General features: G+C 36.7%; 1 protein-coding gene across 1 annotated transcript in view; it reads right to left on the bottom strand.

Annotated features, from left to right (window-relative positions):
• Positions 1-23,656, bottom strand: part of PIK3C2A (phosphatidylinositol-4-phosphate 3-kinase catalytic subunit type 2 alpha) — a 92,837-nt gene that overhangs the window by 58,768 nt on the left and 10,413 nt on the right. The window contains exon 2 of the mRNA XM_033120179.1: positions 7,836-8,974. Coding sequence (XP_032976070.1) covers positions 7,836-8,909 — 1,074 coding nt within the window. The 5' untranslated portion in view covers positions 8,910-8,974. The remainder of the gene's footprint in view (positions 1-7,835; positions 8,975-23,656) is intronic.

Raw genomic sequence — 23,656 nt, 5'->3', positions numbered from 1 at the left:
ATCCAATACATGGAACAAAGAAAGAAGAGGTTTGTTGCAGAAGATATTGAGTTCTCTAGTAAATAAACATATTGGGTTTGGAAATCCATGCAGATGTTTGGTCATCATCTAGAAATACTGTATTCCAAAAATTCCAGGACAGAGCTAAACACCTAGATTTGGGGAACATCCGATTTCTGCAATTTTCTACAGGGAAATTCTCCGCTAATTACTGTCAGCATCCATCAGGATCACTAAGAGAGCAGTATCCCAGCCAACGGGGTTTTGGGTCCAAACTCCATCAATAGGAGACAGTCTCTTTAGGAGGCTGAGGGACACAATAAGGGGCTGCCCTCACTAGGCATCAAGCTGGGACATCTCTTTATATATATGTCTGTGTGTCTGTGTATGTACTATATATATGTATATATATAGTACATACACAGACACACAGACATACACACATATAGATTTATTATAAGAAATCAGATCATGTGATTATGGAGGGTGACAAGTCTCAAGATCTGCAGTTGGCAAGCTGGATACCCCAGAGAGCCGATGGTGGAGTTCCAGTCTGAATCCGTCAGACGCAAGACCCAGGAAGAGCCGACGTTTCAGTTTGAGTCTGAAGGCAAAAAACCATCTTCCAGCTCTAAGGCAGTCAGGCAGGAGGAGGATCCCCTCACTGGCCGTAGGGTCAGCCTTTCTGTTCTATTCAGGCCTTCAACTGATTGGACAGGCCCATCCATATTTCGGAGGATAATGTGCCTTTACGCAGGCTACTGATTTAAATATTAATCTCATCCAGAAACACCCTACAGACACACCCAGGATAATGTCTGACCAAATGTCTCAGCACCCAGTCAATTTGACACATAAAACTAAGCACCATGTCAAACACATGGTGATGGAAGGAGAACCCACTCTGGGTGGTGAACACATAATACAATATATAGATGATGTATTGTAGACTTGTATACTTGAAACCTATGTAGTTTTGTTGACCACTGTCACCCCAATAAATTTTAATTAAAAAAAAATTTAAGCATCATAGCATCTCAACCACAAAGAGCCAAGGAATCACACTGCTACAAGAGTCTAGACAAGTGGCTTTCAAATTCTGTACTTTGGAGCCTAAAGAATAAAGCACTGAACAAGAGAGAACAGGTAAGAGACATTAAAGACAACCAAGAGCGAAACTGTGGGGGAATGCCTATGTTTAGAAGCTAGACAAAGGAAAAGGAGTCAAAGATCACAGGAGGAACACTGGGAAGTAGATTTAACCAGTGCAGCAGAAGAGAAGTTTCCAGAAAAAGGATGTAGTCAATTGCTGCAAATGAAGCAAACGGGCTGGACAGTGAATAGGATCACTAGATTGGCAATTAGTATTCATGTTCCCAGAAGTAAGTTCTGCAACATAGTGAGAACAATGGAGGACAGTAAGAGCCTGGAAAGGCAGTAAGTGAAAACTCCTCTTTAAAAAATAATGGTAGAAAATACTTTGGGGAGACATGAACAAGAAAAGAGGTGAAAAGAATTAAGTTTTGGAAAAGGGGAGGGATATTTCTTCCCTCAAACCAGAAAGGGTAAATCTAAGGCGGACAAGTGCATATAAAGGATGGCCTTGACCTCAGCATTAAAAAAAAAAAAAGGTAGCAAAGTTATCTGCTAGACGGCAGTGAAAAGGGTAGATTATGGGTTTAAGGGAAGCGATAAAGATTTTTAAATAATTCACAAAAACTTATCAGTACATCTCTGTAAAGCAGTTACAAGAATAAGGAAAGCTTTAAGCCTACACAAGTCCAAGGTTTATGCCATTATCCCAGAAATTAGATGGCACACAACCAAGTTTTCAATAAATTTTCTTTAATCATTAAATACACACACACACACACACACACACACACACACACACACACCAGTTACTATTCAGAACAAAGTTGGTTACTTCTTTATTTGAAATTTTTAAAAATTTTACAAAAAGACTTCAGTAACCCATTCAATTAGTGTACTTCTTTCAGCTGCACAATGAAAATCACGTTTTGTTCAAGTTTCCCTCTTCTTTATAATTAACGACAATTAGACATTCTGTCAATGGGGATGTAAATGTTTATAATGTTAACACAACTAACTTTTAGAAAGAGTAAATATCCACAGAACTTTGCAAAACCACGTCTCTGAAAACAATTTGATTCACTAGTAAAATCTTTGAAATCTGCTCAAAGTAGCTAAATATATAGCTATAAACTAAAAGTCTGATTTAAACTTAAATTGCCAGAAGACAGTTTGAATCAGTATTATCTTTTCCTGGTTTTTTCACAAAACAGTTGAACTAAAGTATTTAAATTATTATTAACAAAACAAACGACACTAGAAGGAAACAGGAAGTAAGCTTGCTGAATGAGAAGAAAAACACCCTTCTGAATTTTTACCACGAAGCATAAAATTCTTACAGGAAATGAATACTCAACTATATAAAGTCGTTTTAAAACTTAGACGTTGCAATCTTATTTCCCAACAAAAAACATAAACCACAGGGAAAAGTTTTCAAATAGAGATGAATGGTGTGTGAAAAATTAAAAGTTCCACCCAATGTGTGTGCCACTGACCTTCAACACTACTGGTGTTCTGCTTACCTCGCCCTTTTGGCTTACATGAAACCAAACTTCTCGTACACAAGAAAACGATGAAATCCTAATGTCAGTAAGAGGGCTTTTCTTTGAATATAAAAATTCTCTTAGAGCGTCTGTAATAAGTGCACACCAAACCTCTAATTAAATACCTTCAATAATTGTGTGCTGATGACCTAAGAGGAACCATTATTAAATAGCTATTTTTATAAGTTCCTTTGTCAACATTTAACTATAATACCTGCCTCCTTGAATATTGTTCCTTGTCCTACTTTCTGGGACAATGGATTTTAAAATCAAGTTACTAAATTTCTCAATTCACATAGGAAATATATAAACAAATAGGATTTGCTTAATTTCATGTTTTCTATAAAATGTATTTAACTTTCAGCACTTGCTACCCCTTGGTGCTATTAAAATCTAGCACAAAATGCTACTTAATAGCACAAAGTAACAGACTTATTTAATAGACTGAAAAATTTAGTACACCACTATTTCATCTTTTTTTTAACAATACTGTAATATTCAGATATGCTACTCCCTGAATTGGTTTGAGAAACTATGTTCAAAATATAAAACTTTAAAAGAAAAAAAAGTCCACTTCCTCTTCTACATGGCAATTTTCCAAACTTTAAATATTATTCCTAAAAGGGATGTGAGAAATCATCTAGTCTAACCAACTGTATTTCACAGATGAAGAAACTCTCAGATCCAGAGTGACTCATCTCCAATTAATATTCTCTTCTTCAGGCAAAATATCTCCAATCTTTTCAACAGTTCTTTATATGACAGAGCTTCTAGATCCTGAATGACCGTAGTCTTTTCAAGATACACTATAATTTACCATTGGCTCTTCTTAGAATGTGGTGCTCAAATATAATCATCATTAGATGGGGTTTTAATAGAGCGGAATATACTGGAATGATTAACAACTGTATCCCTGCCATGCTGCAGTTAAGACTCCTTCAAAACAGGGCAGGGAGCCTCAGCCACCCCAAATTTCAGACATTGTGCCATTTAATAAAGCTGTTGATGCAAATACATGTAGTCATCTAGCTCCAATCTCTGATTAATCAACTGATCAAGCCATGTTATTTTTGCTTTGACTCATGTCTCTCTTAACTAAATTGCTTTCTCTTTGATCCTTCTCCCATACTTTAAATAAAACCTAAGAATATGCTTCTGCTAAAACTGATCTTGCCAAGAAGCCTAGTTAATTCTTAAGAGTCTGAGCAACTAATCGTTCTCTGCAACTCCCATGTGATCTGATTTCCCAGATCTTGCTAGGAACTTCTATCTTTAGGAGACTACCTAGCCTCATTAGTCCTGTGAAATTCTTTCTGAAAGCACCCCAAATAAGGAAAATATCAAGAAGGTACTGTGACAAATACTAAAAATAAACAGGAAAACATGTATGCAGGGAGAAAGTTTAAGGGGTGGACATAGGTACCACAGCCCTGCCCCACCAAAGGAAAGAGTGGACAAAACATGAGTTGAACCAGAAGTGACCAGTCTAAACTAAAGAGGGCAGCAGGGAAAGGAAGCAGTTTGTGGCAAAAGCATTACAACCTAGGCTAGGGGTTTTAAGTTACAAAGAAACTGTTCCCAGGGTGCTCTATTTTTAAGTTTTGTTATTTGTCTTGTCACCTTCCTAACCTCATAGGCTCCTGAGGTATGGTTCCAAATGCCAGTTCAAGAGAACAGGTTGGCTGCATCAGAATCACTTATGATATTTGTGAAAAAGTTCTCTTTCCCCTTAAATTCCACACTCCACTTCCTCCCCCTGCCCACAGCAGCAAACACATGTAAAACCAGGATTGAGTTAGCCCAAACTCCTCTGCAGGACTGACACACACTGAGTTTGGGAGGCTGATTATTTGACCCATGTTTGAATTATCGCTCATAACAGGTAACTTATTACTCTATTACACTTCATTTTTAAATTCTTCAGTATACATCTCTAAAATATAAGAGCTCATTTACCTATGTAACAATGAGTAATGTTATGAAAACATGAAAACAATGAGTAATTCCTAACTTCTTTACATCTCAGTTACCTCAACTATAAAATAGATACGGGTCGCTTTGGCATCATAGGATTCTTAGGAACTATCTACTGTGTCTGTGACATATAGATAGATAGATAGATAGATAGATAGATAGATAGATAGATAGATAGATAGATATAGATATAGATATAGATAGATACACACACACACACACACACACACACACATATAAAAGAGTTCAGTTTGAATATCTACAGTACAGATAAAAAGCATGAAGCTCGTAGATTCTGAGTTCCAGTCTTAGATCGTAGGGCAGTAAATAATTCCAGTCGATCGAGAAACCTCAACTTGTTTAAGATGATAACCACAGTTCACTTGGAATAATCAGCTCAGCTCACCTGGAACAATCTGTTTCCCTTAATGGATAACTTTCCAATGCTGGGAAGGGTAGGATTTAAGATACAGAGATAATGAAATAAATCAAATTCATTTATAAATATTTTATTAAATATATAATCTATGTATTGTGGCTTCAACGCATACATTGTGGAAGTGAATGCATACATACAAAGGTGTAATGCAAGGAGCAGGATTACTTACAAGTGACCTGGATTTTCCTCCTGGGCTGCCAGGACAAGTGGGGCTTTGCCTTCTGTCAAAGGGAGGGCTGAGCCTGTACTCAGCTCCTTGCAGGACAGGAGCTTCCTTTTCTCTGAGAGCAGAGACTAACTTTCCCTAGTTCCTGAGGTCTCCAGCTTCTAGGCGGTTGGCCTTCCCAAACAACTCCTGTAAACAGCTAATACCCCTAATCCACACTGCATGGTATCAAGCTGCCATACCTCACCAGGTAGAAAGGAGACCACAGTTGGGAAGGGATCTCTCTATCGGAACACTGACCCAAATATGAATCCAGCAGTGACCTGGCCTGAGCGGGATGGAAGGATCAGGGGGACAAGTGCCTTTTTATTCTTTAATTGAGGTGAAATGCAGAGCATACAATTTGCCATTTTATCCATTTAAAAATGTACAGTTCACTGGCTTTCAGTACATTCACAATGCTGTGGCCATCATCACAGGTTCTAACTGTGGTTAGAACACTGAAATGTTCTAATTCCAAAATATGTTTTCATCACCCCCTACCCCAAAAAAACCCTGAACCCATGAAGCAATCATTCTCCATCCCCTCCTTTATCTCACACCCCAACACCTGGCATACACTAATCTGCTTTCTTTCTTTTTTTTTTTTTTTTAAGGAGGGCGCAGCTTACAGTGGTCCATGCGGGTATCGAACCAGCAACCTTGGTGTTATCAGCACCACGCTCTAACCAACCGAGCTAACCAGCCATCCCTAATCTGCTTTCTTTCTCTACAGATTTGCCTATTTTGGACATATCACATAAACTGAATCAAACAATATGTGGTCTCTTTTTGTGTCTGGCTTTCACTTATATTGTCAAGGTCCATTTGTGCTGAGCATACATACATACATATATCAGGACTTCATGTCTTTTTATGGGTGAATACTATTTCATTGCACGAATGGACCACTTTTGTTTACCCACCATCAGTTGATCGACATTTGGGTGGTTTTCACTTTTTGGCTATTATGAATAAAACTGCTATGAGTAATCCAAATTTTAAACTGGTCAAATGACTTAAACAGACATTTCTCCAAAAGGATACATGCACATGGCCAATAAACACATGAAAAGATGCTCAACATCCTTAGTCATCAGGGAAATGCAATCAAAACCACAGTGAGATACCACTTCACAGCCACGACGCGGGCTAGACTACACAACCAGAAAGCAGCAAGTGTTAGTGAGGATGTAGAGAAACAAAAACTCTCAGACACTGCTGGTGGGAAAGTACCATGATATAGCCACCATGGAAAACAGTTTGGTGGCTTCTCAAAAAGCTAAACAAGAATTAGCAGAAATTCCACTCCTAGGTATAATCCTCCCCGTACTTTTTTTTTTTTTTTGATGATTCTTGCCTTAAAGTTTCTCCTTCTCCCTTCAAATACTTCCAGAAATAATTGTTACTTTGTAAAAACAAAATCAAAAACCAAGACATGTACTATTAAGATAAAATAATCTGAGATTATATTTATGATTCGATTTAAAATGTGTAATTAACTTGTGATTTTTTACATTGAAAAGTGTTCAGAGATTCTTACTAAATTTGTAAATAGTACTGAAAAGCTTACGAGACTTTTTAATAACATGTGCTTCTTACTGTGAGCTGTAGTCAAAATACATTTGGAAACCATTACACTGGTTACCATTTTTCTAGATTCTGATCATGTCATCCAAAATAGATCCATCCTTTCTTCTAAACCTTAATACCTGCTTCTTTCTCCCTGAGACATCCAAAATGGCTTTTTAAAGTCAACAATTGAACATAAACCCACCCAAATTATGCAAAATTCACTTCTCCCTCCCGAACCGCTACTTGTTGCCAGCGCCTGAAGAGAAGTTAGGGGCTGAATGAGATCATTCACGTTAAGGTGAGAATGATGCTCAACTGTCCCAGGAGCCTCAGAAGTTAATAAGAATGAAACACAGATCTGCAATTAGGTATCCTGTATTAGGAAAGGCAAAGTCTAAACCCCACTGTCTCTCTTCCCCCCTGAACTGATTTTTCCAGATGGTAAGACTATAGGAACTCAGCAACTACATCATATAAACTCTAGTCCCATTCTTTGCTTTTTATCAATACACGTGTGAAGAGTCCTTTAAATGGCTTTTCGCCCATCTCTCCAGGGTTATTCTCCCTCTCTCCCTTCCACTCATTCATGGTTAAAAGCAACAAAACGATATACTGGGAATTTCTATGACGGGGTTGAAAACCAGAATTCCTTGTTTGCCTTGAAAAATAAAAGACATAAGGAAGAAAAAGTAGGACCATATATAATGGGAAGACATAGAGAGACAGATAAAACAGGTCTTAAATGCCTATCCATGGTAGCAAGATCCTTGATAAGAGGTTTTTAAAATTTATAATCCTAGAAAAGATAGTATTAATAGCAAGTAATTTTTCAATAGGACCAAAACACATTTAACCCTTTACCACACAATCTAAGGGTCACAGCACACTTAAGAATGAAGAACCCAAGATTCAAAATGAAAAATATTTTTTACCTAATAAATTATGCACACAGACATGAATTGTGTTATACTACTCAGTTTGAGAAGTTAGTAAGAAAAGACCGTACCTGAGATATTTGGCCCTGGAGTTTCGTAAGCTGAGTTGTTCGAATATTTAAAGACTGGCTTCTTGTTACCATTGCCCCAGAAGGAGATTTTCCATTCACCTTCCGTTCAAGGTGACAGCTTGCTGGTGACCGCTCTTCAAGAAGAACAGCATCCCAGGGATCCTCTGCCAGCAAACCTGGCACAGTGTTCTCTTCTTCATGGCCTAACACCTCCACACTGTCCACCTTGGGCTTACTTAAAGGATCCAAGTCTAACCAGTCGAATTTACTGATATCTTCAGACTTTGGAGATACCTGTAGAGTGCTGATTGCAGCCTTTGAATTTGTTATCTCCAAATCAGTCCTTGCTTTTCCATTTTTTAAAAATTCTGACGTACTAGCTATTTTGTCAAACAGCTTTGCCATGTCCGGACTGACTACTGGACGATAAATAGGTAAGCTTCCTTGGGGATGAAAGGGTGTGGCAGGTGTCAAAGGATAGGAAATATATGGGGACTGTCTTGGAAGACTTAAATATATAGGTTCTGTGGATGGAAAACTAGGCATTCTGGGATTAAAGCCATTTTGGAATGCGCTCTGCTTACTACTGTACGTTGACTGATAAATAGAAGGTAAAGTGTAAGTGGAAGGCCCCGACAAACCAGCTGGCCACTGTCCTCTCTGAATAGTAGGTCGAAGATAGAGCTGTGCTGAAAACGCAGGGCTCAGGACAGGAGCAACTGGCAATACAGGCGTTTTCCTTGTCTCAAAACTGTCATCCAGCAACAGTTTCTCCAGTTCCGCTTGGCTGAGCTTTTCTACATCAATATCGACTGCTCTTTTCTGGGTATCTGATTCAGGAAACACCATGAGATCAGAATCCTGTTTGTTATAAACTTGTGCTTTTTGTCTGGTGCTGCTTGACAACTCAAAGCCTCTTTGATTATCAGTCACTTGTCTGTCTTTTTGCAATTTTGCTAAAGCCTCTGCTTCCATCTGTAATGCTTCTTCTTTGTCTACCTCTTTTGTTCTCGTTAGTTCCAGATGTGAAGATGAACACTGCTTAAATCCATTGTTGCTGGATATCTGAGCCATGTCCACTGAAAAGACCAACCTTCCCCTAATCTGTTTGTTCCTTGTAGTTCCCAAAGTAGCAAGACCTATACACAAAAATAAACATAAATTCAATTAGACTTTTTAAACAGATATATTTTGTTTTTAACCTACCCCATATAATTCAGTTAGGATTTAAAGCCACTTACAAATACACTACCAAATAAAATAAAAGAAAATGAACAGTTGGGTAAATCTGGGTGAAGGGACACTTTTAAAATATCTTACATATTCACTGTTGGATTAAGGAAGATGTTTAGACATACATGACTTTATCCAATTCCCTGGCTTAATAGGAAAGTTAGCTCCTGAATTTAACAAGCTTTTACTTCAGCTGTCACAATGGCTACCATTTTCCAGTGGTACTTCTGGCAGAATTCTTGGCATGAAATAACTTACATGCTACTCATTTATTTCTAAGACTTCAGACAGAATTCACTGTTATGCAAATAGCAAGGCAAACAGGGTTTCAATCTTTTCCTATTTGTTAAACTGCTCAAAAGCCAACTAGCAATAAAAGTACTCAATACCTAGTCAATAAAATCAAGGAAGTATTTATTCTATCAAAATACCATATGAAAAACTCAATTTGTCACATAGTTTTGATCACACTTCTGATTATCTTCAGTTAAATCAAGTTATAATTCTAAAATTTCTCCTTTTCAAATTGTTAAAATATTTATTCATGGACTAGAAGACAGTTTATTAAATTTTCTCATACATCAGTTTTTTAAAATTTATACTTCTCTATTTAAGACAAACACTTAATTTAGATCAAGATTACCCTGTGAAGCAATGTGACCAATTAAAAGGTTAGTTTTTCACTGTGTGACAGATGGCACATTTCCTGCATCTAATCAATATGATACAGGGGTTAAATGTGGGTTCTGGAGTCACATCACCTTGATTTATGAAGCTGTAAGTCTTTGGGCAAGTGAAAACTTTTCCACATGCCTTAGTTTCCTAACTTCTAAAATGAAAAAGTATCTATCTCTCAAATTATAAGGATTAAATGAAACAATGCAACTAAAAATTCTTATCATTGGCCTTGAGTATAAGCACTCAATAAATGGCACCTATGATTGATCTAACCTGGTTTGAGATACACCTCGTTTCAATACTTAAACAGCAAGAGTGGTCCTGTTTACATCTTTTTCTATAATAGCATAGTGCTCCATCAACAGTATACGTGCAAAAAACAGTTAATGAAAAGCTATAGGGAAACACCCAAAGCAGATTCAAATTAATATATCACAAATGAAAATCCCAAGTATTGAGGTGATACTAAATGGAAAAATAATTAGTGATGAGGACATGAAGAAAAAGGTATTCAAGGAGACGTCCTTTGCAATTCTTTTATACAGCCATGGTTAAATTTGAGGCATTTCACAGAAAAGCTATTTCAAAATTTTCCCTTCAGTGGTAGACCGCAATACTACACAACGTACATTTAAAATTTGTATTCATTGTGTATAAATGTTTTATCAAAATAAAAAACTGCACACAAATATTCATTCTTGCTAAATATACACAAAGTACTTAAAGGAAAGCACTGCTGTCTACAATTTACTTTGAAATGCATCAAAAAAATAAGATGAATTGATGGAAACAGGGATGATAGATGGATAAATATATAAGGCAAGTATAGCAAAATGTTAACAGTAGAATCTACGTGGTAGGCACACGAGTATTCTTTCACTTTGAAATTCTTTCAGCTTGGCTGCATGACTGAAATTTTTCCCAATAAAGTGCTGGGGGGAGTGGAGCACAGGCACAAATTCCTCCCATTCCGGTAGAAACTCCTCTTTGCAGCGTGACGTTGCTGCTTCCCCCATAAAGAGGTGGCGTCTATTTCTTTTCTTCATCTGAGTTGGCTCTGTGACTTGCTTTGACCAAGGAAATATGAAAGAAGTGATTGTGGGAGTTCTAAGCCCAGGTCATAAAAGGCCTGACTCTTCATTTCTTTGAATCCAGCTACTGCCAGGTGAACGCTCAGAGAGAAAGGGAGCGTGCCAGAGAGAGGCCTAGGCAGCAGCCAGCACCAACCACCAAACATGTGCGTGACGCCACTATCTTACGGTCACCCATCCACGGTCCATATGACCACAGCCACAGGAGTGACAGCAGCCAAGACCAGCAGAAGAAATCACCCAACCTGAGTTTAAGCCAAATTGCTAACCCACAGAATCCTTTGGAATGGTTTGTTACATAGCTGTAGATAACTGGTAAACCTTTTCTCTGTATTTTCAACACAAAACTGAAGCAACTTATGTATTTAACAGTAAATTTCTGTTTTAACCGCCAGAGCCACTGCAACCACCTTCCTTCACTTGTCCCCAGGGAATGGACATTCCCTTTTTCTAAGGCTGTCCCCTCTACTTACATTCTTAACCCCACTGACTTCCCCTACTTCTTTATAATGAATGATTCCCTCCTTTGCATTAATTCCTCCTTTACTTGCTTTTCTGCTCCTCTGCCATAAAAATTTCTCCATACTGAGGTGGAAATTTTCTCAACATTCTCCTTTAGACTCTAGTAGCTTCCATTTTAATTTTATCCTTTCACTGCCAAACTTCTCAAATGAGTGACCTAGAAAGTCCTTTCTTTGTTCATGCTGCCTTGGGAAAAAACATCTACTTGTCCTTCAGGGTCCAATTCAAATGCAGCCTCCTGTCTGAAGCTTTTCTTAACGCAGTTCCTATCAGAATTCATCTTTTTTAGCTCAACTAAAAATTGTATGTTTATTTTGTAGATTTATGGTTGCTTTTGCATGCTCGGCATGCTTTCTTCTGGGACTAGTATCTATAACTTCTTTTCAGAAACTACTGATGTCCCTTTTATTCCACCTAGCTCAAACAGGGCTAGACCATCCCGACCCCCCACTCGCCCCTCCCCCAACCGCTCCAGAGCATCCAAGTCTGGCCAATCAGAGTTAACCCCAGGACTTCTGAAACTGTTTAGAAAGGAAGCTTATCACTGAGGTTGCTAAACTGATAGGATTTAAGCCTGGCACTGCTGCAGCTATCTTTGCTACCACTTGAGATGCTGCCTGAGAATGTATCCAAGCCAGAGGAGAGCAGAGCTAAGTTAAACGAAATGAGACAGACTCTGGATATTACATTAAGCATCTGGATCCAACCCATGTCCAAGGCCAATCTTTTCATTTATGTAAGCCAATAAATCCACCTCTTTGCTTGAGTCTGTTTAAAATTACTTTCTGCCATGATAACTAATATCTTTATTAACACAAACTCTAACCTGCATATCTACCCAACAGACTAAAATAAACTTAAGTGCAGAAGCCTACTTTGTTCATGTCTGTATTCCCGGCAACATTTAAAATCCCCTTGCTTAATATGTAAATTAATTTTATGAACATGTGTTTTAACAGGATGGAATGAGGGCTACTGGACCGTCCTGAAGAAGGGATTTCAGATAGCACAAGGAAAGGGTACATGGCGGGAGATATGAACCAAATGTAACTGCCTGTTATGAACTCCACCTGTTTTTCACAAAATCAAGATGGACAAACATTACAAAAGATACTGGACTGTAATTCATCTTCCACAAGCAAAATGCCAATTTGTTATTCAAATATTCTCCTGGCTACCATATTTGGTACAAGAACAGGACATTGTTCTGAAATGGGAATCTGGATTATTTTTTTAAGCAAGTTTAAGGTACAGTGTATTCAATGGAGAACACACTTAACCCAAAAGTTTCAAATTAATGTTACCTTTCATTTACTGACAATGGTATAAAATAGTTTGAAATATATCTTAACAATGAATGCGCTGTTTTTTTTCAAATCAGTTCATTCACTTGCTGTATCCCTAGTACCAACCTAAAGCAGTATGTATATGCTAAAGTAAGTTCAACTCTAGTCAGTAGGGAGTGGTGTATTAGCAGCTAAACTACCATATTTCAGCCTTCCAAAAGATTATCACACACGTATACTCAGATGGTAATAAAAGACTTAAAAGGTGGCCAAAAGTAACCCTGTGCTTCAGCTATTTTTCTGGAGCTACTGTAAGTGACATGCTCCATTAATTTTTAGAAATAAAACTTCATTAGATGACAAACATTTAGCAGGAAATAATTTCCTACATGCTAATTCAAAATGAAAACTTCAGTACTGTTTTCCTAACCCAAGCTGGGAAAGACAATATAACTAATTTTGGGACGATGACTGTACCATATGTCAAAAATGTCCCAACATAAAGTAACACCATGATGATCACCACGCTTTAGCCACTCTAAAATTCTTCAAAAGAAGGCAATTAAACTATTCAGTTCAACTTTTGGATACCATTTGCAGGCCCAAAAGAATTAATTTAAAAGCTCTTAGCTTCTTCTGTGTAGAAATTCATTTACAATTTAAATTTAAATTTCAGAAAAAAGAATAAAAATCAGTTCTGCTACACATCTAAATGCTTTCTGATCTTAAAATTGAAGATACCTAAGAAAATGGAAAAACAAAGATTTGAGTTCTACGATACAAATATTTCTCCTCTAAACTGAAAATTAATCTCAAAGAAAAATAAATTGCAGTACCTTCTTGGAGCTGAATACTATGTCACCATTAAAAATAAAATTATGAAGACTACAGTAACCATGGAAAGTATTTGTTAAAATTGTAGCAAATTTACTATACGTCAAACATTGCTTCAAGCAATATATTAACTAATTTAATCCTCACAATCTTTCTATTAAGTAGCTACTACTATTAACCCTGGTACACAAATGAGGAAACTTAAGCACACAAGTTATATAACCTGCCCAAGCTCATCGCATCTAGCAAGTGGCGAAATCAGGACTCAAATTCAAACAGTTCTAATTCAGTATGACATATTTTAACAGTTATCTGGAATCTTTAGGTGGCTAAACATACTTTATCCATTTTAAAGAACAACTTTCTTCCTCCATCCTAGGGTTAATTTCTATCTTCACTGATAAACTGTATTGTTTCTCTTAATTCTATCATGATTTAGTTAATACTGCTATTTAGTTATATCATGTACCGATTTACTAGTTAATTATTTATCACCAGAGTACTGCCAAACTTATAATTTCACTGAGGGCAGGAATTCTTGTTTTATTCACCTTCTACTTTCAAACTGTAGTTGTTGAATGATGCATCAATGACTAGAGAATTTAAGACACAATTCTTTTAACAGAGAAGTTCAAATTCTGAAACGAAAACATTCAAAAAGCTCATTTATTAATAATTCAAGTAAAATTGAAAAATCATGTGGATGAGTTGAGAATAAACAAGTGGGGAGAGAAAAGATTATCTTGAAAACTAAGAGGGAGATGGCAACAGAAAATTAAAAATTTCCATCGGTGTTAAAAGGAAAAACTCCAGCAGACAAGATGATACTCTCGTTACTGATTCGTGGAGGGAAAAACTCATCTGACAAAAGAAACAAGTACTTTGGTGTTAGGCACTATACAAATCTGTTACAAAGACAACACAGAAGCCTGCCCAGGCACTGGGTAAGATTAGGTTAGGGCACTACTGTTCAACAGAAAGAGAATGCAAGACACATAGCAATTTAAACCTTTTATAGCTATATTAGTGAAAACAAACAGATTAAATTTTAATCACATTCTTTACTTAATCCATTATATCCAAAATATTATCATTTCAACAGGTAATCAACATTTAAAAAAATGCACGGGGTATTTTACATTATTTTAATACTAAGTCTTCAAAACTTGGTATATATTTTACACTTACCACATTTCAACCTAAGACTAGCCATAGTTCAAGTGCTCAACAGCCAAATGTGGCTAGTGGACAACACAAGGTTAGAATTTATGAGGGAAGGGGGGAGGAAAGCACAGCAAATCAGCATCATTACTTTCTGGATGGTAATGAAAATTTTATCTTCCCAAAAGTCACCCCTTCCCTCAGGTCAATAAAGTATCTCAAATGCCTATTAGTTATTTTTTCAGAAGAAAATTTTATTTTTTAAGTCCCATTGATACCTTTTAACTAAGGCCTGTCGTATTTTTTTGAAGTATATAATTTCCAATTAATCTATAATTAGGAAATTGTTAACATTTCATAGAGAAATGTGTTCACAATTGGCCAAATAGGATAAATTACAAAAAAGATTAAATATTCAAATGTAAAACACCAGACTCATAAAATCCAAAGAAAACAGAATTCTACGTACCCTTGACATAAAGAAGGCTGCCCTAGTATGATTCAAAACCTAGAAGCCATGAGAGAATATTCAAGTACATAAATATTTAAAGAAAGAACTTCTGTTTGACAAACAAGCACCACCGAATTTATCCATTTCTTCAATAAGTATTGGATGTATACTCTGTACCAGGCACTGTTCTAGGTGCTGAAAGGTAATATAAAAATAACTTAACCATTAAAAATGTCAATAAAAAACAAACTTGGAAAAAATATTTGCTACTCATATCACAGAGAAAGAGCTAATTTTACTAATATATAACAAGGAGATCATAAAGAAAAACAATATGGAAAAAGGGATTAAGAGTCTACATAAGCAGTTCACAAAAAAAGTAAAAATGTTTACCCTTACTCATGTTAAGGTGATAACAATTTAAAAAATACACTAAAGCTAACTGTATACCTAATTGATAACTAACTCACAGGAATGGGAAAAAGCACTCATCATATCAAAACTTGTTAAGTACTTATAACAGTAAATAAAGGAATATTTATAGTAATTTTTAAAGATGCTAGAAAAGTGGAAAGGTTGAAAAATTAATAAACTAAACATCCATATCATGAAATTAGAAAAATAACAGCAAAATAAAAGCAGGAGGAAGGGAATAAAGAACGGAGAAGAAATTAGTGCCACAAGAAATATACAACCAAGAAGATCAACAAAGGCAAAAGTTGGTTCTTTTGAAAATACTAATAAGATATCTAGTAACGCTGATCAAAAAAAAATGAGATCGGAATAAACAATATCAAGAATAAAAAAAGGGTGTAAAGCATAGGGAATATAATCAATAATATTCTAATTATGCATAGTGCCAGGTGGGTACTAGACTTATGGGGGGATCACTTCGTAAATTATATAAATGTCTAACCACTATTCTGTACACCTAAAACTAATATAAAATAATACTGAACGTCAACTGTAATTGAAAAAATTAAAAAAGGGACATCCAACAGATACAGCAGAGATTAGAAAGATAAAGGATACTGTTACTAAATTTAAGTAAATAAAATTTAAAGTGCAGAAATATTCCTTGAAGATAGTAACTTACTCAAATAGAAACATAAAGTTGGATAAACTTACAACCATTAGTAGTCAAAAATATTTTCTTCAAAGTAAACTGCAGGGCCAGATAGCTTCGCTGGCTTCATATAAGGAAGAAATAACAATCTTTCACAAACCGCTCCAGAGAATAGGCAAGAAGGTATGTTCCCCAAATCTTTTATAAAATTACTGTAGCTTTGCTAACAAAACCAGCCATGGGTGAGAAAAGAAAATAAACCAATCTTACAAATACACATACAGAAAGTCCTAAACAACTCAGTTTTAAATACAAAATGCAATTTACCACATCAATAAAGAATTAAAATAGAAAAAGCATATGTTCATCTCAATAGACATTCTTAGCCAACTATGAACAGAAAGGCAAGTTCCTCATTTGACCAAGGGTGTCAACAAATATACTTAATGGTAAAACCTTAAAAGCTTTCCCTTTGACCACGAACAAAAACCAGATGGCTACCACCACTTCTGGTCAACATTTTATAGATTCCTAGACACCCAGAAAGGCAACAAAACAAAATGAACAGTAGTATAACATAAGAAGCAACAAAATATTATTCAGACTAAGGGGAAAAAATCCAAAGAATATGCAGATAATAGAACTACAGGCCAGAGTTTAGCAAGGTTGATGGATATGATACTCATGCATACAAAAATCAATTGTTTCTGTATACCTGCAACAAAAGGTCAGAAAAATCAATTTCAAAAAGGTAATATTTACAACACACGCATACACATGATACCCACCAACTAACTAATAATACATGTAACAAAAAATTGTAGGGGAAATTACAAAACTTTGCTGACAAATACTAGGACTATGTGACTGTAAGGGATATTTATCCATATTAACAAATTTGAAGAATTAATTTTATAAAGATGTCACTTCTGAAATAAATCTATAGGTTCAATGCAATCCCAATCAAAATTCAAACAGACCTGCAAAACAAAATTTCACAAGGCTATTCTAAAATGTATTCGCTAACCAAAAAGGTCAAAATAGCCAAAACTCTCTTGAAAAAGAATAAGATGGGAAGACTTGCTCTACCCAACAAAGACTTATTATAAAGCTAACTTGATTTGAGATAGTATGGTATTTATGCAGGAAGAGAGAAATCTAAAGAACAGGCTAACAGCCCAGAAACAGACACACAGCTACGTAGATACCTGATTTAAGACAAAAGTGGCATATCAGAGCATGGCAAAGAACTTTTTCAATAAATGGTTACTAAAGCAAATGGAGGGGAAATGCAATGGACTTCTACCTCACACCTTAAGCAAAAATCAACTCAAGACAAACCAAATGCCTAACTGTGAAAGGAAAAACTACAAGTTTTTAGAATCTGAGAGGGGAAAATTTCTTAAAACTTAAAATTTCTTAAACTTAAAAAGTTAATACTTTTGACTATAGTAAAATTCAGAGCTTTTATTCATCAAAAGGCATCAAGAGAATGATAAAAACAAGCCACAGAAAGGAAGACATTTTTAACACATAACCAAAGGAGTCAAATCCAAAATAAATAACTTCTACAAGTTACAGACAGTTAATCTAAAAGAAAAAATGGGCAAAGACACAAATCCAGTGGCCAATAAATATACGAAAAAAGGCTCAATCTTATTAGTAATCAAGGAAATGCATATTAAAACCACAGTGAGATACCACTACAAACATATGACACTGAAAAAAAATTGTAAATCTTACAATACTAAGTTGTAACAAGGATATGAAACAAGGGGAAGGAAAACACACCCACTGCTGGGATAAACGGGAATAAACTTTATGTTCATGGTCTGTTTCTACTCACAACACTTCTGATACCAAATATAAGGGTTATTTTCCCACACTAACATCCAGTTCTCCAATTCCCCTGAAACCAACTGAGTGTTCTACAATTCAATTCAATTCTGACACTTAGTGTCAGAATCCACGTAGGCTAAGTCCCGTAAGGATGTCTTCACGTTAGATGCCATTTCCAAGTACTGTGTTACCCACACTTTTGCCCACGCTGAGTACAAATCAAGGGTTTCCATGATCCCGACTCAGGTTTGATAATTTGCTAGATAGTTCACAGGAAAACGGCTAACTATTACCAGTTTATTATAGAGGATACAATTCAGGAACAGCCAATGGAAGAGATGCTCAGGGCAAGGTTGGAGGTGGGAGAATGCATGGAGGTCCCATGGCCTCTCTGGAAGCGTCACCCTCTAGCAGCACCCCAGTGTGTTCACTAAACCGGAAGCTCCCAAACCCTAGAACTTAGGAGTTTTAATGGAGATTTCATTACATAGGCATGGTGGATTAAATCACCGGTCATGGTGATCAGCTCAATTTCTAGCTCCTCTCTCCTCCCCAGAGGTCAGGAGGTAGGTTTGAAAGTTCCTACCCTCTAAGTCAAACCTCGGTCCTTCTGGTGACCAGTCCCCGTCCTGTAGCTATCTAGGGGTCCTGGACAATAGTCATCTCATTAGCATACAAAAGACACTTGTATCACTCTGGAGATCCCAGGGTTTTAGAAGATGCATGACAGGAACCAGAGACAAAGACCAATTATTTATTAGTATATCACAGTTCATTTAATGAAATTCTATACAGCAATGTCAATAAACAAACGAATTTTTTTTAAAAAATGGATAAAACTTAGAAACCATGTTAAGCAAATGGAGAGATAAAAATACATACGATTCCATTCAAAGTTCAAAAATATAAAATAGTATTGTTTATGAATGCTTATAAACATTGATACAAAGTTCAAAAAAATATTATATTGCTTATGATTGCTTATATAATGGTAGAACTGTGAAGGAAATAAAAGGATTATCAAAATTTAGGATAGTGGTTACTCACAGAAGGAGGGAGAAAGATTTTCAATCAGGGAACTTCTGGGATACCAGCAAGGTTCTAGTTCCTAACCTAGTGACTGGTTACACAAGTATTTATTTTACAACTGTGTGTTAGTCATATATGCTTTATGCATTTACGTGTTATTTCATAATAAAAGAATCCACTCCCCACATGTTAATTACATTTTCATATGTATATTATACATGGTATCTGAAAAATAACAAACAACACCTGCATTATAAATAGTATATGGGTTTTTTTTTACCTACTTGTGGCAAATTATTGTAAACACAAGAAGTTCAACTCTTTACTGATACCATAAAAAAACAAAAAACAAATAAGAGCTGTATTGTCCCTCTTCATTTGCCAATCTATAGGCTAAATTATGGACACCACCCTTACTCATTAAGAGATAGGGGGAAAGGATAAGACTGCAAAAGAAAATAAACTATGAAATATGGTTTCTCAAATTTTCACCATCTGTAAGCCATTTAATAATGAACACTGCACATAACATGATCAATTTACATAAGAATATTTGCTGCATTGTAAAACATTTAAAAATGAATAGTAGGGTATTCCTATCAGTGGGGGAGGTGACTGCACACACTCACCATTCTATGTAATCCAGTAAATCTACTTTATTTCTTATTTTAATTAGAAAATACTAAATCAATTATAGCTTGTCAGGAAGGCAGCAATGTTTGGTGGTGGTTCTATCAGACATCTATGGATATGTACGTAAACTCCATGTACGAGCTCTCCATTCAAACATTTCTGAATCTGAGCATTTCTTCATTATATTCCAGCTACCATGCTAGACCAACCAACCATTATCTCTTGCCTGGATTATTGAAATAGTCTCCCAATCTGTCTCTGCCACCCCTCTATCCCGCCCTCCCCTTCAGACTATTTTCCACACAGCAGCCAGTGATTCTGGAAAAATCTAGATCTAGTCAACCCTCTGCTCAGAACTTTCAACAGCTCCTATCTTGCTCCAAGAAAAATTAAAATCTTGGCAACAGTCCACCAGGTTCTCCAAGCGCTGGTCCTCCGTTACCTTTCTCCTGACACTCTCCTCTCTGCTCCTGTCACACTGGCCTCCTTGTTTTTCCTCAAATACATTATGCTTCTCGCACAGCCGTTGCTCGTGTTCCCTGACTGCACTGATCTTCCCCTGGATAGCTGAACAGCTCACTCTCTAACCTTCTGCAAGTCTTAATTGAGAAGGTGACATTTGAGTCAAGTCCTCACTGATAACCTTGTTAAAACCACAACTGGCTTTAACTTCATGCCTATGCACTTGGCTTACTTTCTCCTTAGCATTTAGTACCACTCAGTATACCATATATTTTACTTATTTTATTGTCTATTTTTCCCCTCGAGGCTGTAAATTTCATGAAGCTGGGATTTATCTGTCCGGTTCCTATATCCCCAGCAGCCAGAACAGTCCCGAAACAAGCAAGCTTTCATTCAGGTGTTTGTTAAACAAAAAAATGAAATGAACTCTAACATCAAGCAGATTAGGAAGCAATTCTTCACTGCAGAGTGTCTTTGGTAATCTGTAAGATACTTAAGAGTACCCAAAACTTTCATACTTAAAAGGAGTATTTTAACCTAAGAGATACAATAGTTTTAATCCACTCTTGTTTCATTCATTTTCATTTAAAGTATTTGGAAGTCATCCTTTTTTTTTTTTTTAATTTTATTGGGGAAGGGGAACAGGACTTTACTGGGGAACAGTGTGTACTTCCAGGATTTTTTCCAAATCAAGTTGTTCTCCTTTCAGTCTTAGTTGTGGAGGGCGCAGCTCAGCTCCAGGTCCAGTTGCCATTGTCAACTGCAGGGGGCACAGCACCCCATCCCTTGGGGAGGTCGAACCAGCAACCTTGTGGTTGAGAGGACGCACTCCAACCAACTGAGCCATCCGGAAGGCAGCTCAGCTCAAGGTACCCTGTTCAATCTTAGTTGCAGGGGGCACAGCCCACCATCCCTTGCAGGACTCGAGGACTCGAACTGGCAAGCTTGTGGTTGAGAGCCCACTGGCCCCTGTGGGAATCGAACCAGCAGCCTTCGGCGTTAGGAACATGGAGCTCCAATCGCCTGAGCCACCACCCAGCCCAGAAGTCATCTTAAATGTGCCAAATAATAAACCATTAATTTCTTTCGCTGCGAGAAGAAGAAAGTCACATGTATTCTCTGAACAGTTCTTCAGAGCCACATGGTCCTTTTCAGTCAGACAAAAACACACTACTATTTTGAAGTGCTTGTGGGAAATACAGTTCAAGTCTGCTTGTTGATTAGAAATACTGGCCTTGGGCTTCACAGAGCAATTTGGCTAGAGATGAATCTTGAGGTGTTATCTATGTAAAACTGAAGACCTAAAGTCCTGAAAGTAGTTGAGATTGCCTTGGGAGAATGTGTCGAGGGAAGAGAAAAAGACAAGGAAGAAATCCTGAGAGCCACCAGTACTTAAGCAAGAAACAAAAGGTCAGAGGAAAATAACAGCTACCCTGGTTCCCCAAAAATAAGACTTAGCCGGAAAATCAGCTCTAATGCATCTTTTGGAGCAAAAATTAATATAAGACCCGGTCTTATTTTACTGTAATACATTAATTTTTGCTCCAAAAGACACATTAGAGATGATTTTCTGGCTAGTTCTTATTTTCAGGGAAACACAATAGGTGTAAAGAAACTACAGGATGAAGACTAAAAAAAATACTCTTGATCTGAGTTCATTTCTGATTTTTTTTTTTAAGTCCTTACTTCCTTCCTTCCTTCCTTTTTTAAGGAGGGTGCAGCTCACAGTGGCCCATGCAGGGATTGAACCAGCAACCGTGGTGTTATCAGCACCGTGCTCTAACCAACTGAGCTAACCGGCCACCCCCTATTTCTGACTATTTTAAGAACAGCTTTATTGGGATATAACTCACTCATATAAGTCACCTATTTAAAGCATACAATTCAGTTGTTTTCACTATATGTAGAGTTGTATGACCACCACTACTACCAAATTTCAAAACGTTTTCATTAACCCCCAAAGAAACCCGTTACCCACTAGCAGTCACTCCTCACTCATTTCCACTCCCCCACAAGCCCTCATTAGTGACTTTTCAAAGAGGACAGTTTATAGAAGTATGGAAAACTGAAAAAGGAATTACAAGTTAAGAAGGACATTAATCTTTCAATGCTTTGACAGTGAAGAGAACTAGGAGAGATAAGTAGACAAGAGGAGGTGTCAGGTTTGGCTATTTAAAAACCGGAAAGGCCTTCAACATGTGATAGGTTGAAGAGAAGGCTTCAGGGAACAAAGACTGAAAAGCACAGAGATAGGAGATAAATACTAGCTCAGATCCTGGATATAGGTAAGATAGAATCGGAAGGATCTGACTAGGTAAGGAAGACACCTAAGGAGACCAAGGTGATAATGGTAAGAAACTACTAAGTCAATACCTAACGATGGAGTACTGGGGAAGCCAACGGTGGAAAGATTTACTTTTCATTATCTAAACTGATAGTTTTCAATATTTCATCATTGGCAATATTTACTATTTTGAAACAAAGGTGATAAACATGTAATAGAAGAATTTTCTTTTCTTATTAGTCAGGGAAAAAGATGAAATTAGAGCCATAACCTGGACATAAGAAAAGAGTGAGTCATGGGAAAACCTAAGAGAACAGCCTTTCCCAGCTTCTTCACAAGTTTAAAGATGGATGAGCCTGGCCTGGATAATGGCATTCTTTAACCTCCATATCACAATTAAAATTATGCTTTGCCCAAGTACTACAATTAATAAAGGGCTTAATTCTCTCATTTGGACAAAAAGCAATGGCCACCCTGTACTCTAACAAGCACTAGCAGTCATTATACTACCTTCAGCCCTTAGGAGCAACATTCTACACATAAAAGATTCACAACCAGGGCATTCATCCAGAACTACTTTCTATACTGTGTATGTGTATAACTGCAAGTATTTGGGAGGGAGACAAGAGGGGGGACACAATCACAGCAAGAAGTTCCTATTGAAAGACGTTTTCCTGACAAAGCAGTTTTCAATCTAACTCAGAATCCCAACAGTAGTACTGCTTTGTGGAGATAATTGCTGGACTTTGGACTACTTTACTGTTCGTTCATTTAACATGAATCATTAAATACACACTAACATCACCCAATTCCAACATGACAAATAACAAACAGTATGCTTTTGTGCTAAATTTATGGTATATGACTCCATTCCAACGTGAATTAAGGTAAGAAAATATAAAACTGAGTTGCAACTGAGAACCCCAAAATAGGGAAAAATAATGAAAAACTGACATGAATACTTCTGAAACATTCCACCCAAACTCCATCAATTTCTTTAGCTAACAAAATCTTATTTTCTCATGAAACCAACTGCATAAAATTGCTACTTTCATAGAACAGTGATAACAAAGGAGAAGATGTAGTAAATAGCAAAACCAGAGCTCGAATATCACACCTCCCTTTCACTGTGTAATCTTAAGCAAGCTACTTTATCTGCCTTTGTCTTAGTTTTCTCATCTGTAAAACACAGATCATGTGTCATAGTGTTGTAGGGTTAAATTAAAAAAACACATAAAATGCCTAGTATATA

Source organism: Rhinolophus ferrumequinum, chromosome 11, assembly GCF_004115265.2.
Source record: "Rhinolophus ferrumequinum isolate MPI-CBG mRhiFer1 chromosome 11, mRhiFer1_v1.p, whole genome shotgun sequence".
Taxonomy (NCBI): domain Eukaryota; kingdom Metazoa; phylum Chordata; class Mammalia; order Chiroptera; family Rhinolophidae; genus Rhinolophus; species Rhinolophus ferrumequinum.
The sequence above is the reverse complement of the archived record's forward strand: the minus strand, read 5'-3'. Positions and strand labels throughout refer to the sequence as shown.